At 50.6% G+C, this 17,841-nt stretch overlaps 1 protein-coding gene and 1 pseudogene across 2 annotated transcripts in view; both read right to left on the reverse strand.

Moving 5' to 3' along the window:
- LOC309632920 (F-box/WD repeat-containing protein 12-like) overlaps window positions 1–6,781 on the reverse strand; it is a 36,614-nt pseudogene extending 29,833 nt beyond the window's left edge. Inside the window, exons 1-2 of the transcript in view lie at window positions 6,176–6,781; window positions 3,573–3,610 (exon numbers count right to left, since the gene is read on the reverse strand). The product of the transcript in view is annotated as an F-box/WD repeat-containing protein 12-like (transcript). The remainder of the gene's footprint in view (window positions 1–3,572; window positions 3,611–6,175) is intronic.
- Window positions 6,782–10,027: 3,246 nt separating this feature from the next.
- LOC309633777 (cyclin-dependent kinase 20-like) lies at window positions 10,028–16,591 on the reverse strand (the record flags this gene model as incomplete). Its single annotated transcript, XM_082403036.1, has 8 exons — window positions 10,028–10,177; window positions 11,660–11,815; window positions 12,263–12,386; window positions 13,122–13,184; window positions 13,375–13,496; window positions 13,742–13,921; window positions 16,052–16,165; window positions 16,517–16,591. 8 exons carry the CDS (start codon window positions 16,589–16,591, stop codon window positions 10,055–10,057), a joined length of 957 nt encoding a protein of 318 aa, XP_082259162.1. The 3' UTR covers window positions 10,028–10,054.
- Window positions 16,592–17,841: the final 1,250 nt, after the last annotated feature.

Below are 17,841 nucleotides of genomic sequence, written 5' to 3' on the forward strand. Positions count from 1 at the left end.
TCCAGGAAACACCAGACAGGTCGAACAATGACAATTCTCTGGGAATAAGGCTTTGAAGAATCTCTCATTCCATTCTTACCCTTCCAGTGACTGCGGCTCCTGCTTTCACTGTGATTGTGAACTGTTGGTATTCAAGGCTAACACAAAGCTGGAAGGTTGTTATGGGAACAGGGCAAGTGAACACTTGCTGCTCTTACTGAGAATAAGCCATTTTTTTCTTGAATAAACATTTCCCAGACTACTGTAAGTCTCTGGTTAATTTCCAGAGTTCTGTAAAAGTTGATTTTGACAATTTATGCCAGTTTTCTCATTGCTTTTACGGAGGAGAAAATTTTCAGAAGTCATTAATCCACCATTTTCCAAGAGTCTGCATCCTTAACTTGTATGTATCAATAACTACTGTCAATTCTATGACAGCAACTCGCTTATAAGGTTGTTGAAGATAAAACATTAGCTCATCCACACTATGGAGAATACTGAATCCCCACCTAGTCTGTGGACCCCAAAGTGAGTGAGACATGGTCCTTGCCCTATGAGTACTCGCAGCTGGTGGTTAGGAGGACAAGTAAAACTAAAATTCTGGAGAGAATTGCTAGGTTTCAGAAGGGGCAGCCTATGGTGCCATGGGAGTAAAACACAAGGAGAGTGAACATCTGGAGAGGATTAGGGAGGCCTCATGGACAAAGGCTTTCAAAATTTACAGTCACCAGAGTTGATACAGCATCAGAGGACTCCAGTCATATCTCACAGAGGAGAAAAATGAGGCTGGGTGGGAAATAAGTAGCTCACAGCCCATGGTCCCAATAAGTACAACACAAAGAGTTTCTCTCCATTCAAAGCCTGTACACTCACTGAGCACCTATGTGTCAGGCTCTGTACTAGGCACCAGTGACCTTCTAACACACTGTGAAGGATCCAGTGCTTATGTTGGATATGGGTTTTCCTGTACCCACTGAAACCCTGTTCCTTCTACCAGAAGTAGCATACTCACAGCCTGCAGGCAGAATGGGCATCCAGTTTACCTTGTCTGGCCTGCATAGGATTGGCCTATGTGAACTAGCTGCCAATACTTAAAAATCAAGAGATTTCACATACTAATTAGGTAAAAGAAGAAGATCTAACTATACTGAAATCAAATTCTCACCTGGAAAAATTTATCTGGGGCCACACAGAACAGTACTCTTCAGACAAGAATGAGCTTTCAGGGAATTCCCTGGTGGTCCAGTGGTTAGGACTCTGCACTTTCACTGCTGAGGGCCTGGGTTCTATCCCTGGTCGGGGAGCTAGGATCCTGCAAGCCGCATGGCACAGCCGAAAAAAAAAAAAAAAAAAAAAAAAAAAGAATGAGCTTTCAGCTCCACCGTGGCCTTCACCATCCCTTTTATCTCTTGGACTAAGAGGCTGAGTATCAGCTGCCTCACATCATCATTCTTATGTTGTTGATTTTCTTTTAGTTGAAATAATCAGAAAGGGAAATTTCTTGTACCCATATCTCAACCTAAACAGTGTGAAAATAAAAGCTAGACTAAGAAGATAATGTGGTTTAAGAAAAAGGGGGGATAACATTTCTTTGTGGAAGTGAAGTCTATTTCTACATATTTAAGGCCATTATACATCAAACCATAAGTAGGAACCATGACCAATATTCAGAAGAAATAACACCAAGTGATTTGACCAAAAAAAGGGCAGACTGTCAACAAGGCTAAAGTGTGCACATGAGTAAAGTATGAGAAATACAAGCCTCTGAAATACAAGGATGTATCAAGTGAAAAAACACCATGGCACCAAAACCTTTCAGATAGCAATTAACAGCAAAACAATCTACTGTACACAAACAAAAAAAAAATATTTGTACCTTAAACAAAAGCAAATATTTGCAATTTTCCTTTTAACCAAAAATCTAACACATAGTGTGTTAAAGAGATGGCAGAATTTAAAAGGTCATGAAGCATTTTAAAGAAGTAACTTGCAGTGTTTTAAATTAGAATTATAGAGTACATATTAAAAACATATGACCGGTTAACCATGTTCATTTACTGTGTCCGTAAGAGTTCCTATGGGCCTGGAGAGTTTTGGGGCCTAGTACTCATGACAGGTACAACATTAGAAATGACACGTGCATGTGACGATGCTCCTGGAATGCTGTTGCAGTTGTCCCAGTTCCAGAAACATAAACCCAGTGTTTTTTTTATGAACATGGGTCAAGGATACCATCCCAAAGAATGACTGTATGCCAAAAAGAGTTTAGCACCAAAAACTATAAAATAGTAATGAACCGAAAACCCATTCGTGACTTGGCTTGCAGACAGCTGAAGAATCTGCTTGAGGAACCTGGAGGTACACACAATATGGTAACACATGTATGTATGTGGGGGTTAGGTGATAAGCTGCACAAGAGATTTTTTGAACTGCTGAAAGAAATATATTGCTTATGTTACTCAAAGGGAAATTCCTACCCCAGCTTATCCTACCCCAGCTTAAAGATGAGAACAAAGACTAGGGTTTAGGGTTGGCATCCTACCCATTCCAACTGTGAGAACTGCCCTCCAAGGGCTTCCACAAATAGTTACACCAATCTATGAGTCAACTCATTTATTTCTAGTGACACAATGTCTTTGAGAATCACATTTGGCAAGACATTCTCTTGTCCACTTATCTACAGAGAAATCAATTTCCAGAATTGAATGTTCTATCTAGAGTACATCCCCCAAATTGTAGAGATAAAGACTGAAATCCAATAAAAGTTCCCTTACTTCAAAATTGACTAGAGATTAACATCATTTTTCTAATTAATATTATTAGCAATAAAAAAAATGAATAAAAAGCAACAAACAGAACAGTGCTGTATGATACTGAAAAATAAATATGGTAAGATTGGCATTCCACAATTCTCAAATATATCAATTCACAGTTATTCTAAAAATAAAAACCATCAAGCAAAGATTCCCTCCATGTTTGGAGGAAACTTCATGTGAACAGTTGTTTTCCATCAGGAAAGACTAAAACTAAATATAGCTCCTAGTTGATAGTCAAGGCTATATAGTCTGTCCTATATTCTGCAAGAGGCAGAAGATCTGACACTTACCTCTTGGGACAAAAGAAAAGATGTCAGGTTCCAAAGGAGGAATGAACAGAAAAGAAAAATTTAATAATTTAATGATTAAAATATTTTTTATTTTCTACTTTTAATTTTTTGAATTTTATTTAAGTTCTAATATCAAACATGCTTATATAACTATGTTGTTACACCAAAGTTGAAATCAAATAAAAGTGGTTTATTTGTCTATTGATTTGTCTATCAGCCAGCTGCATTCAATTTGCTGTACATTTATGCCCCTGAGTTTGGTACCCCCACCTACATCAACCTCCACTTGATTAACAAAATCGCTTATATTTCAATATACTATAAAAAAAGTCTCACACCCCCAACTAGGGAGGAGTTTCCTGCTGGTAAGGGCTGTGGATTGTCCCTTCTTGTCTACTTAACAGAAACGCAGTGAGTGCTGAAAAGTACACCCCTCTCTCCTTTGAGGGATACTCTCCTGAGCAGGCCTGGCTCTTCCTCCACTCACCTCCACAGTTCCTTGGTCCTTGAAGCCTCATTCCAGACCCAGAAGAGTAGCTGGTCAGTCAACATGCAATTAGTGCCTAGCCTGCCAGGCCCTGTGGAGGGGACAGAGAGCTAAATGAGACCCAGTGCTTGCACTCAAGAACACTCACCCTGGGGAGTTAGAGACAAATTCAGACCATCAAATAAAACACACCAAATAATGAATGACAAAGGAGAGAATGACCAACTCAGTTGGAGCCAAGGGGTTCAGAAGTAACTACTGATCAACTCCTGAAGGATGAGTAGTTATCCTCTAAGAAAACGGCTGAAGCATTTCAGGGAGAGAAAGATCCGCTTGGGCAAAGATTCAGAAGTATGAAAAAGATGATGAGTAAGTTGCCTTAATCAGAACATAGAGAAAGGAGCTGGAGACAGGCTTAGACCAACTCTTGGAAGTCAGAAGGGCAAAAACAGTGAGAAGTCACTTGAGAACTGTGAATGGAAGAGTGGCAAGTCAAACTGTGTTTTAGGCTGCTATGAGAAGGAAGGACTTGGAGACTTCCCTGGTGGTCCAATGGTTAAGAATCCGCCTTCCAATGCAGGGGGCATGGGTTGGCTACCTGGTCGAGGAACTAAGATCCCACATGCTGGGGCAACTAAGCCCATGCACGCTCTAGAGCCCATGCGCCACAACTAGAGAGCCCGTGCACTGCAACGAAAGATCCCACGTGCCACAACAAAGATCCCATGTGCCGCAACTAAGACCCGATGCAGCAAAATAAATAAATAAATATTAAAAAAAAAAAAAAAAGACTCTGAGCTTCCACTGTAGGGGGCACGGGTTGGATCCCTGGTTGGGGAACTAAGATCCTGTAAGCCACGTGGTAGGGCCAACTGAATAAAAAAGAGAGAGAGAGAAGGAAAGACTGGAAACGAGGGCAGAGCAGCAAGACCCATAAGAAGGCTGCTGCAATGGAGTAAATTAAGGCTCTGGCTAAAGGGATGTCCCAGAGATGCCAAGGTGGAGGAACAGAACTGCTACCTGGGGAGGGCACACAGGCTGCTCTCTGCAGAAGTATCTGGAAGAGGCTCAGGTGGCCCTGGGAAGGGATCACAGTACCCTGCCTCCCCCTCCCTCAGGCCCACACCTGCATCCTGGAACTTCTTGGCCTCTCCAGCTGGGCCACCCTGGGTTCTGGAGCCTATACAGCTTCAGTAGAAACCACTCTGGAGCTTTCTGTGGCCCAGACCTACTGAGGGTCCCAGCCAGATACGTGGCTTTCCAGGCCCTGGCAGAAATAACAACCACCCTGTCTGAGCCCAGGTTCCTACTTCCACAGCCCTCACTCACCCGAGATCAAAGTTTCTCAGTCCTTAAGAAATCTTTTTGGCTAGTAGGAATGTAAAGTTGATATTTTGCAATAATCAAACCAGGTAAGAAGATTTCCGCATTCTTTTTTTCTATAGTTCCCAGTTCAAAACCCAACTGAGATGTTCTTACTTCCCTAACATAAAATTATAATATGTAATATAACCTGCAAAATGGGTGTTACCCACCTTGGAGAATGCCTCTGTTAGATGCTGATCTTCATGATGACACTGTGAGGCAGGGTTTATTGACCTCATTTTACCTAACAGGGAAACCAGAACCTGGAGAAGTTGCTGCTATCAAAGGGTAAAAGGCACCTCCCTTTCAAAATCTGCTGGGAGACTACCTGGGTGACCTCAGCCAATTCACTCTCAGCACGATACTCACTTTCCCTATTGGTTGGTAAAAATGGGGATAACAACCCAGTATTTTACTTGATACATTTAAGTTATAATTACACAATTCAGGTAAGGGTCTGTTTATTAATCTTTTTGTCAAATGAGATAATAATGTATTTTAAAAGTAAAGAAATTCATTTACTCAACAAACATTTACTTAGAGTACACTAAATATCAAGCCATACGCTGAGTGTATACACACAGTGATCATACAGTGGTTATACACACAGTGATGCAAGAGACAAAAGAATGAGTCTAGCGGGGGTGGGGGGGAAGCAAACATTTAACAAGCACAGTATGTGATCATTTAGTCACAGTTGTGCTGAGTAAGAGCACAGAGGAGGAAGAGCTCGGAGCACAACAGGGGCAGAAGCGCAGATCAGACTAACGCACTAAACAGGCACTTAGGGAGCACAGCCAGTACAGGAGTTCGACTGGCTGGGAAGGGACAGGCGGAGCCCGCAGGAGGAGGTGCCACTCACAGGGAGGGCACGGCTTTCCAGGCAGGCCCCAGAAGGGAAATTCCAGAATATTCCAGAAGAGGTGGGATCCCTAGGCCAATCTTAGGGGTGAACCCTGTTCACAGGTGCCCAGTGCAAGCCAACCGCGCAGGGGGCTCTGGACACACCGACAGACGGAGGAACAGAGGGATAAGAGGTTTTCAGAGCAACCCCTTCATAGGTCGCCGAGGTCGCCACCCCGGGGGCCAAGAGCGTCCTCTGCAGATCGCGGATTCAGGGCCGTCCGACGCCCCCTCCCAGATTTGGGAAACGGAGGCTCCGAGGGGACGGGCCGACCATGGACACGCCAGTGACCAGGAGCCCAGCCCTGCCTCCCGCCTGGGACAGGACGCGCTACCTTATCCACCTGGGCGACGCAGAGCATGTCTCGGGCCTCCAAGAAGGAGAAGACGTGCAGCAGCTCGGGCAAACCCATCTGCGGCTCCACGGCGCCAGCCCCCGTGGTTGCCTGGGTCGGGCTACGCCTTCGCTGCGCTTCCGCCCCCGCAGGCCGAGCCCCGCCCGCTCGCTTCATCCTCGCCCAGCCTCCGCGCTTCCGTTCGGAACACCCACTTCTACTAATCCGCTCACCAGCCCCGCTTCTACTTGGCCTTAGACTGGCTTCTAACCCTTGTCCTGACATTCGCTGAGACCCTCGCCCACCCCCTTATACTGACATTCATCCTCGTTCTGACCTTCGCCCTGACCCTCACGCGGGACCCTGTGGTGCCCCTGAACCCAGCACCTCCCGAGCCCTTGCCCTGGTGCTGGCCCTTATCCAGACCTTGACCCTCTTCCTCAACCTCGCCCTAATCATCACCCTTGATTTCATTAGCATCTGACATCTACCATACTCCTGTCCCTACCCTCACCTGACCCTGACTCACCCTAATACACACCTTCATCCTGAGCTTTGCCCTAGCCCTGACCCTGGCCTTCACAATCACCTTCAGAATGACCCTCAGCCTCCCTCTTACACTGGCACTGGCCCTTGCCCAAGCCCTGGCTCTAACCTGGTACTTCCCTCATCAGGGCCCCTGCCCGGGCTCTCACCCTACCTAGCCTTAGCCCCAACCCTGGACCTCACCCTGGTTTTGGTCGTGGCCCTGGCCAAGATCAGATCAGAGTTAGTGTAAGGGTGAAGGTCATGATCAAGCTCAATGTCAGAGCAGCCAGGGTCACAGTCAGGATGAGGGTAAGATCAGAGACAGAGTGATGAAGATCAGAATCAGCGTGAGGGTGAGTGTCCAGTTCAAGGTAAAATTCTATGTCAGGTTAAGGATCAAGATAAGACAATGGTCAGGGTCATGGTGTCAGAATCAGGTTCAAGGACAAGATCACTATGAGGGAAATTTTAGATCCAGGGTTAGGTTCAAGATCAAGTTCAAGATCAGTGTGAGAGCCAAGGTTAGGATCAAGTTGAGGATCCATTAGAGAGGATCAGTGAGAGGATGAATGTCAGGATTAGGATGATGGTTATTGTCAGGGTGAAAGTAAGATTGAAAGTTGGATTCAAGTTGACAGTGGATGTCCAGTTCCGTGTAGGATTCAGGGTCAAGGTGAGGGTGAGGTTGATGTTCAGGATTAGAGTCAGTGTCAGGTTCAGGGTCAAGATCAATGTGAGGTAGTGTCAGGGTCAGGGTGAGCATGATGGTCATTGTGAAGGTCAAGGTCAATTAAAAGTCAAGGTGGGTCCCTTTTCTATTGCTGCTGGAAGGAATTAAGTCCTCCTCCTCCAACTCTCCCTCCCCCCAACCCCCATTACATTGGCCCAATCTGCATAATCCAGGACACTCTTTCCATCTCAAAGTCTGTACGCTTTAATCACATTTGCAAAGTCCCTTTTGTGTGTAAGGCAATGTATTCATAGGTTAGGACATGGGCATCTTTGGTGGGGGGGGGGACATTATTCTGCTTACCACAGAGGGTCAGAGTTTGGTTTATAGTCAAAATCAAGTTCAAGGTTAAGTTTCAAAGTGAGGATGGGTCAAGATGAAGGTGACGATCAGGCTGAGGACGAGTCATCATAATAATGAAAGTCAGTGTCCGTGTGAAATTCAATTCAGGGTCAGGGTCTAGATTAGGTTCAAGGTCATGATGGGATTAGGGTGTCAGTGGTGACAGCCAAGTGTGAGTCCATGTTCTGTGTGAGGCTCAGCATTAGGATGAGGACCCAGGTCAGGATGAAGTTGAGGTCTAGGTCAAGATGAGGGTCAGGATCAGGATCATGGTCAGGCTTGGTGTGCAGACTAGTTTCAGCTTGAGTGTACAGTGTAGTTCAGCATCAAGGCGCAAGTTCAAGGGCAGGGTGTGTCAGTATGATGGTCCTTGTCAAGGTGAGGATTCAGTCTAGGGGCAGAGTGAAGTTGAGGGTCAGAATCAGATTGAAGGTGGTGAGTATCTCATTTATCACAGTATTCACAATCAGTGTGAGAGAAGCTGTCATTGTCAAAGATAAGTCAAGCTCAGGGCAAGTGTCAGGGACATGTTAATGGTCAGGATCAGGATCATAATGAGCATCAAGGTAAGAGGAATGTCAATTAGAGACTCAGGGTTAAGGTTAAGATGAGAGCCAAGTTCATGGACAAGGTTTAGTTCTAGGTCAAACGGGGTCAGAGTTTGGGTGAGGGTCAGAGTCAATGCCAAGATCAAAGCCAGGCATGGGTGGGGAAGGGGCTGGCAAAGAATTGAGTGAGGGTGAGAGTCAGTGTATATGTCAGGGTCAGGGTGATAGGGTCAGGTTAAGTGTAAGGTTTAAGGTAAAGGTGAGGGTCAATGTCAGGGTGGAGTAAGCGTTAAGAGTCTTTGTGAGTGGAACTGGCTGAGGGTCAGTGGTCAGGGTTTGGGTACAGACTTGCGTTCATAAGAAGGTGAGAGACACCAGAAATTGAGCTAGACTGAAGCTTAGAGTCTACAGATGTGGCTGGACAAACAGGCAGAGGCCAGATCCTTAAAACATCTTTAAAGACATATGGGACACTCAGACTCTTCCCTGAAAGCAACAACTAGAGTTTACTGTGCTGTGCCCTCTAGGAGCTTGGAGAGCAGTGACTGTGGCACTGTTAGTCACCTCTGTGACTGCAGTGCTTACAGAATTTTAGCCACATGAGCACAAAATGAATATTTTAAGAATACAAGATTGCTAAGAATAAGTTTCTCTGACTTATCTGTTTTTATCTATCTGTGAACCAATACCACATTGCTTATTTATTACAGCCCTATGATAGTCTTGGTATCTGATAGGGTAAGTCCTTTCATCATTTTTTGCCTTTTCTTCTGCTTCTGCCTCCTCTTAACCCTTTCATTTCCGCATATATTTTAGAATTGGCTTACCAAATTATTTAATAAGAAAAACAAGAGCCAGTTCAGATTGTATTGGGATTTACTGAATTAACAAATGAGTTCCAGGAATGTCTGTCTTCTTATTTGCCCAGTATCTCTGAGTAAAGAGGAGGCCCATGTGGTCCAGGCTCACCCGTATCCTGAGGGTGATGTTGGTAAACCAGCTTAAGGTGTGGAGGGTCACTTATTGGGTCCCCAACTTGAGCCATTCCTGGGTCCTGATTTCTGCCAACTCACCTCCAAAAGGGAGCTCTGTCACATGAAGCACCTAGCAATCTCCCAAGACTAAAGTCGCCATGAATGGGGCCACTTTCCCAGTGACCACAGGGAAGCAAGGGCCAGGGGATGATGCTACCTCAGCCACTTCCCTCAACTGGAAAGGAAGAGGGGCATACGTCACGTAGAACTACCGGGCGTTTTTATAATAAATCTCAAAAGTGAACTAGTGTTTAATGTCTCTGAGAACAAAATCAAACCACACTTTCCGTCCCACTTGGATTTCCGACATGAGGACATCCTACACTCAGCGCTCCCCCAAACGGCTCCACCAGGACTGCCCCTGACCAGGAAGGCAGCAACTAGAGAACCAGCCCCATGGCAGGCACGGCAGCGGAGCTCACCGCCTCCTTCTGATGGATCTGTTACCAGCAACAGACGGGAGGCCGACAGCACAGGCCGAGGGTCCCCTCTGCTGAGGCTGGATGGCCTGGCCAGGAGCAGGACCACTGTGGTCGAATCAGGCCGGAGCAGAAGAACAAGAGGCCTGGCTTGTCCTGGGGAGGGAAGGGGGGGACACGCCTGTGGGGCCTGGCCCAACGTCTCAGCGTCCAGGATGAAGGGCCGAATCAGCTCCGGGTTCAATAGCGACTCCTCGAGAGGCCGGTCCACGTGGAGGTCATGGACGTGGGGGGGGTCCTGGGGGGGCCTTGAGGGCAGGTCCCCCTGGGCGCTGAGGAATCGGCAGCTCCGAGGGGTGGGCAGGCAGGGGAGCTGTGAAGAAGTACTGGTGCAGGAGGGCCTGAGGGTAGCAAGCAAGGGGCAGCAAAAGGAAACTGGTCACTTCCCCGTCCCAGCTTCAGCCACTTCCCTCCGAGGAGGAGATGTGAACATTGCCCTGGAGAGAATTTTTCCTTCATCTGCTCATCGTTCAGGTGACTCCAACACCTCGGAGCGCTCACTGTTTGAGCACTGCTCCAGAGACAGGAGATGCAGCGGTAAACAGAACAAAGAGCTCTGCCTTCAAGTTTTCCACATAGTGAGGGGTGGGGGTAATAAACACGATAAAGAAGTAAGACAAACAGTGCATCAAATGATTAGTGCTGTGGGAAAGAGAAAGTATGAGGGGGGGATGAGGAATACTGGAGGGGCTGCAGGCCTGAAGAATGGTGAAGGGAGGCCCCTGGGAGGTGGCGCTCAAGCAGAGACCTGAAAGGTGAATGAGTGAGGCCTAGGGACAGAAATGCACAGACCCCCAGGACATGGAGAAGCCCTGGGGCCCGAGGGGAGTGAGCAAGGGGAATGGGAGCTGGCAGAGTCACAGAGGTGATGGCCCCAAATGTGTGATGGCTGTGGGCCACTAGGACCTGGCTTCTCCTCTGAGGGAGCCCCAGGAGGGCCCTGCAGGCGAGGATGCGACAGCCTACCTGGACAAGGTCCCTCTCTCTGCCACGTGGAGGAAAGACTAAATGGGCAGGAGAAGCAGATTCTGGGAGGCAATGGGGGGGGGCGCTTAGAATGGGGGCAGCAGCAGGGGGCTGAGAGGTGGTCAGTTGGCCTCAGTACACTCTGAAGGTGCTGCTGACATGGGAACTCGCCAGGGGCATGTGTAAACACACACTGCTAGTGCCGAGGGCAGGGAGGGGAGGCTGCCATGAGGCCAGATGGACAGATACACCTGACAGAGGCCCTCACACCATCAGCCATCAGCCCATGGTCCTCCCCTCCTCTCCTGCCTTCTAGCCACGACCCACCCCTCCTGGGTCCTCCTCTCCAGGCCTCTGCTCATCATTTCTCTTGGGAAAACAGCTCCCCATGCTTAAACCTGCCCTTCTCCAGGAAGCCTTGCATGACCCCAAAGTCAGTCCCAACATCCCTCCCCTCGGCTCCCACAGACTGACGGCCCTGCCTCACCACAGGGTGGAGACCCCACAGGCACAAGCCACGTCTGTTCACTCTGGATCAGGGTCCAGGACAATGCTCAGCACGTGCCAGATGCTAGTAAATTCTTGTTGAAGGAATGAAGGGACGAAGAAGTGAGTCACCAATAACCCAAGACTCGCTCTTCTGCGACGTGTGCATGCCCTTCTAATGGGCCACCCCTGGCCACCTGCCCTCTAGGGTCCGCTCTAGGGTCCACTCAGGAGAGGCACACCTGCCCTGCACCCTCCTAACCCTGGCTCCAGGGGTTCTGGTCCCAGCCCATCACAGGTTCTGAGAATCTCAACCTGCCTGGTCAAAAGGACACGGACGAGGAGGGTCAGGGCAACGGGTGTCACCCTACCTGGGAGGCTGCAATGCGCTGGCGTGGAGGGTAGAGGAGGAAATGCCCCAGCAGGTCCAAGGCCTGGGGAGAGGCATCGGGCAGCACCTCCTCCAGGGGCACGGGAGCCTGCTCCTTGAAGGAGATCTTGTTGTAGTCAGGCAGGTCCTTGATCTCCTGGAGGAGAAGGGGGTCCATCAGGGCCGGCACCCACCCCGCCAGCCCCCTTAAGGTGTCAGTTCTCGCTCCCTGTCACCTACCTGCTCCCATTCACTCATCACTCCCCCATCCATGCACCCCTGCTCACATGTCACTCATGACATCACGTGCTCACTCAGTCCTTCAGTGCTTCCTCTACATCTCAGGCGCCTGCTCCATGCCCAGCTCGGTTTGGATGCGTGTGTGCTGGGGACGGGTGGGAAGGGATAGAGCTTGGGCCCTGGCCCTCGCACCTCCAGCAGGGCAGGGGAGGAGGAGACCCCACGCTGGGCCAGGACCGAGGTCCGGCAAGTCAAGGAGGCATGGGGCCACGAGAGAGAAGGTGCGGGGCAGGGGAGTCACTAGCTATTGGGGTAATAGAAGCCACCCGCCCCCACCCCCTTCCCACTGTAGGCCCCTGCAAACCGGCCAGACTTGAGGACTGGGGGTGCCCAAGATTCGAAGCACACAGCAAAGCTGTTCAATGTCATTCTCCCCTGGGAAAAGGGGGGACCCGTTCAACAGCTCCCCCAGGATGCAGCCCACAGCCCTGCAGATACAGAACCCAAACAACTCAGAGATCTCACACCATGGAAACAGATCTCCCCACACCAGCACCCACACCTCACACTGTGCTCAAGATACCCACAAAGTAGCCTTCAGGCTTCATAGCTAAGGATACAGATCCCCAAACAGTCAAAGACTTCAAGCCTAGAACACAGAGCACATCCCCCTGTCTAAACAGCTCTCAGGCCTCAACTCTGGAACACACATCAACCCCTTAACAGTTCTGAGACTTCTCAGAGCCTCACATTCTGGGACACACTGCCACCTCCTCCCATTCTGGGGCAGACTCCAAAACGGCCCCCAAATCTCAAACTCTTAGGCATATACAAACCATCCTACCCCAAATAAAGGTTCAGGGCCTTCATATCCAGGGACCCAGGCCTCTAGATAGCTCAGGAACATTGCATCCTGGGATATCACCCCCTGCATAGCAGCTTAGACGCCCCATGCCTCGGACCACCTCCCCGACCTCAGCCCAGAAGCTTCCTACTGGGACAACCACTCTGATCCCACTTGACCCCTCCCAGCTCAAAACTGTCATGGGGAGGAACACTGATCCCAAACTCCTCAGAGATACTCTAACCAGGGGAGACACCCCCATGGCAACCTAGAGCTCACAGCAGGAAAACCCGCAAATGGCTTAGAGACCTCAATGCCCAGGAGGAAAAGGTGACCCAACGACCCACACTCCCCCTTGCCCAGCCCATAGGCGTCTCACCACAGGTCGACACCCTGATCATACTGGCGGGCACCATACAGGAGCTCAGGGGCTCGGTACCACCTGTGAGAGGAGGGCAGGTGGTCACAGCCAGGTCACCGGTCTGTCAGGAAGCTGCCTCGGAAGGTCATCCTGGCCCCCACACCAGCCCCAAGAGCACTGTTTGGACAGAAGGTCCAGAAGCATCTCTTCCCAGCAGGAGGGTTGGGGCCTGTCTATTGCCAGGTCCTGCTTGGGAACTGGTCCTCCCTACCTGGTGGCCACCTGGTGCGTGTAGAGACGGCTGCCATCTGGGGAAAAGACCCGGGCCAGGCCAAAGTCCGCTATCTTGAGCTGGCCCGAGGCACTGATAAGCAGGTTGGCTGGTTTCAGGTCCTGAGAGCACCCAAAGAGGCATCAGTTCCTCCAGAGCCCCCACAGGACCTCGGGACAGGAGGACTTGGCAGGCTGGGCACCCAGGTCAGCGCAAGACCTGACCTCCTCCAGGGCCCCAGCCCTGGCCTCCTACCCATAGGCCCTGCCCCCTCTGTCCCTTTTCTAACCATGCCCTTCATCAAGGGCTGGCCTACCCACAGCCCAGCCACCCCCCCGGTCCCACCCCAGCCCATGCTGGAACTGACCCGATGTACAATGTTGTTGGCATGGCAGAAAGTGACCCCCTTGAGCAGCATCTGCAGGTAGCTCTTGACCTGCGCCTGGGTCAGCGGCCTCTGGGCGTGGTGCACCACCTCAGCCAGATCTGACAGCATGAACTCGAAGGCCAGCACGAAGCCTGCGCCATGCGGGAACACGGCCTTCAGCTATACCACCTGCAAGCGGGGCATCCCGTCAGCCTCCAGACTCACATGGCTCAGACTCTCTCTGGGACCCTCAGCCCTTGCACCAACAGAGGACCAGGCAGGCAGAGATGGTGGCATGAGATCTGAGCTCAGAATCAGGGAGCTTGGTGATCTCTTGCTTCCCTCTCCCAGGAGAAGGCGAGTCCCTACTCTAATGCTCCAGTAAACACTCAGGGAAAAGGAGGTCTAAGAAAGGCGACTTAGGGCAGTGTCTGGTCCCCCACCCAGCCCACGAACTGGAAAATCACCTGGAAACACACACACACACAGGTGATCACAACTCCCAGCACTGGGAGAGCAGGAGACATGTCACATATACTTCCTGAGGGCCCACGAGGTCACAAGGGCAGGCTGCACAGTAGTGAACAGGAGCGAGGGCTGGTGGGTCCCGAAGGACTTGAAGGAGCTCAGGGGACAAATGACTGACAAATGACCAAACAACAAACGTATAGGGTGTTTTGATGAAGATTCTGATGAAGAAAGAAGAGAAGGCGTCTGGGAAGGAGCTCTGGGCCAGGGGACAGCAAACACAAGGCCCGGAGGCAAGAACAGGAAGGAGGCCGCTCTGTTCTGCACTCCTGGAGCCTAGACAGTGCTTATCACGGGCCAGACACTTAAGAAGTTGTGAATGAAAAAAGAGGCTGGAGCGGGGTGGAAGCAGATGGTGACAGTTCTTTCGGAGTGAAGAGAAGCCTCTGGAGCTTTTCAAGCCAGGGAGTGGATGATTTCATGTACATTTTTTGACTGTGGAGTGGAGGCAGTGGCGGGGGGGCGGGGGGGCAGGGGAGCCTGCTGTAGTTGTTCTGATGAGAGGTGAGGATGGCCTGGGCCAGGGTAAGATCTGGAGTGTTTTAAAGATAGACTCTTCAGGCCTGCTGATGCACAGGACATGGGACCGTATCACCAGCTTCCTATGGGCCCTCCACCTCTCCCACACACAAGCTGTCAGCAAAGCCCTTTTACTTTCCTCAAAAAACAAGAATGGCCATATTGCTGTTTTTCTGATGTTGAGGGTAGTAGACACTCATTTTACAGATTGGGACAAACAAATACATTTAGATAATACCCAAAATTATAATGAAAAAAACAGCAAGAGAAAAATTCTATCACCTACAGTCAACCTTAGGAGTCTATTCCACCAGACTTTACAAGAGACATGGCACACACAGGCATGTATTCGTATATATATACAAAATATTTTCATACAAAACCAAGATGACACACACAGTTTTATAACATGCTTGTGTCACCCAATATATCAAGGACATCTCCAGAGAATAAGAAACAAGTCAGAGTATCACCCACCCTTAGGTGGGTGGACCTACCCTTGTCACTTCCCAGGAAGTTAAGCACATCCTCTACTCAGGACATGGACAAGAGAGAATACCACAAAGAGAATGAAACTGGGTGTGTGAGGTGTCTCTCCTCGTGTGCCCACAGCCCCTCCCAGGCCTGTCACAGCACAAACCACGCCAGATGGGCGCTGTAGCCTTTGGCCATCTCCCCTACCACACTTCAGTTCTCAAGAGCAGGGTAGGGGCTGGTTTCTGTGTTGCCAGTAGCCAGTAGAGGGTAGAGTCTATGGGAGGCCCCAGTGTTAAACCGTCCTGATTCTGCGATCAGACCTGGGCCAAAGCCTCCACAGACAAGCGGAACAAGCTGAGCACCCGTAAGCTGGTGGCTGCGCCTCCTCCCCTGGCCTGAGATAGGGAGAGCCTGAGCGTGCCTTGCGGAGCAGAGGGCGAAACTCAGAAGGACAATATACATAAAGCAGTTAACCTGGCATGCAGAACATAACAGGAGCTCAATAGCTGGCAATTATCATTATCATCAGAAATCACCAAGTGTTTTGAGAAAAAAGGAATAAGTTAGTGAATGAGCGAATGAGTACGCGAAGAAATAAGCGAGTGAACGACAGGGAATGAATGAGTGAAGTAACTGAGTGAATGAGGGTGAACAACAAGTGGAGAAAAAAGGGAGTGAGTGAGGGGTGAGGAAGCAAATGAGTGAACAGAGTGACTGCAGGACCTCAGAGTGGGAGTGAGTGGAGGAGGGCGGGAATCAGCACCTCAGAACACCAGCCCCACTCACATACTGACTGTCCTCGATCTCCTGCAAGGCCTTGATCTCCCGCAGGGCCTGGTTGGGGATGCCATCCTCCAGCCGCCGCAGGGCCACCTTCTTGAGGGCAACGATCTCTCCAGTCTGTTTGGGACAGGACGCAGACACTGCAGGCCCATCCCCGGCTGGAAAAGGGGATGCGACGCCGAGGCCTGAGGCCCTCGTGGGGTTGGGACGCGCCCCCCACCCCGGGCTGGAGGGAAATCAGGGCCAGCAGGCGCAGCGCTGAGCAAGCAGCTCAGAGACATCCACGCCACCCTCCTAGGGGGCACTCGCCCGAAGAAAGCACCGCTGGTTGCTGGACGGCCTCCACTCAAGAGAGCAAAGGAGGCGGGAGCACGCCACGAAAAGCTGCGGGGAGGCAGGAGCCCAAGCGTGGGTCGGGACAACGGGTAGATCTCAATGGAACCGAAGGAGGAAGGCCTGGGTGCTCACCTCCACGTGCTCGGCCTTGAAGACGATGCCGTGCGCGCCCTCCCCAATGCGGTCCAGGATGCAGTACTGCTCCATAGCCCTCTGCCAGACACCCGGACCCTCTGCAATCACAGCCCCTCCCCGGCACCCGTACCTTTCCGCATTAGCCCGCCCTGCCTCCCGCGCCCAGATGCGGCTGCCTAGCAACGGCGCAGGAAAGAGCTCAGAGGCCTGGAGGCCGAAGGCAGCTACAGGCGGCGTCCAGGCCTGTCTGCGCCTTCCCCTAGGCCCTCGCCATCACGCCTCAGTGCGCTTCATTCGGCGGGAATCACCCGTGCACACACCGTGCCAGCGGGAGCGAGAGCCACCGCCGACCCCTCGCGGCACTGCCGGGCGTCACGTGACGAGTGACGCCAGGTTACGCAGAGGGGCGGGGGCATGCAGCCAGCGAGCAAGGCGGAACAGCCTTGGGAGCGGGCTACATAGGCGGGAGGGTGGAGCCGCTCTCCGGGGTGGAGGCGGGGCACTCAGTGAGGCGGGCGGGGCACTCAGCGGGGCGAGCTGGGGCACGGGGCGGGGCCTCACAGCCGGGGGCGGGACTGTGGCGCCGAGGGCGTGGCCGAAAGGTGACGGGGCGGGGCCGGCTGGCTACTCTGGCAGGCCAGGGTACCCTCGCCCCCATACCTAGAGGTGCAAGCTTCCACCTGTGAGAACGTACAGGTGCCATTTCCACCTATGAGCCCCAAAGCCAATGATGATTGAAGCGAGACGGGTTCGGGTCTGCATTGTGGAGGGAGCGTCAGCTGGCAACATGTAAAGACAACGTTTAAAGAGTAAAAAGTCTGACCCAGAAAGTCCATGTCTAAGGGCTTCTCATGAGGAAACATTTGGAGGAATTTGCAGCCTGAGTGATTTTTAAGAAGTTCATGCCATGAAAGGATGTTGACAAAAAAACACAATTAGCTTTTTAAACTTCTGAAAAGGTGCTCAATCTCATACACAATGAGATAAATGTAAAATAATCTACAATTTTCCATCTTTGGGATAGCTAAAGATCTCAGATCTAACAGTCCATTTAATCTTGGAGAGGCAGCAGTGAGTGGTGGCGTGAAGCAAGATCTTAATTCCGTGCCCAGGAATTGAACCTGGGTAGCCTAGATGAAAACCAGGAATCCTAACCACCACCCCTTGGCTCTTGCCCCCTGTGAAAAATGCATTTCTCATGGAGGCAAAACTGTAAAAACAGGTACAAAGTTTATTAATAGAGACACAGCACAACAACAACAAGTGGGAGAGCACACAGAGAAACAGTTTGTTTAGTTAAGATAGAAGCAAGGCAGAGATGC

This window comes from Balaenoptera borealis (assembly GCF_965194805.1).
Source record: "Balaenoptera borealis genome assembly, chromosome: 8".
NCBI classification, from domain to species: domain Eukaryota; kingdom Metazoa; phylum Chordata; class Mammalia; order Artiodactyla; family Balaenopteridae; genus Balaenoptera; species Balaenoptera borealis.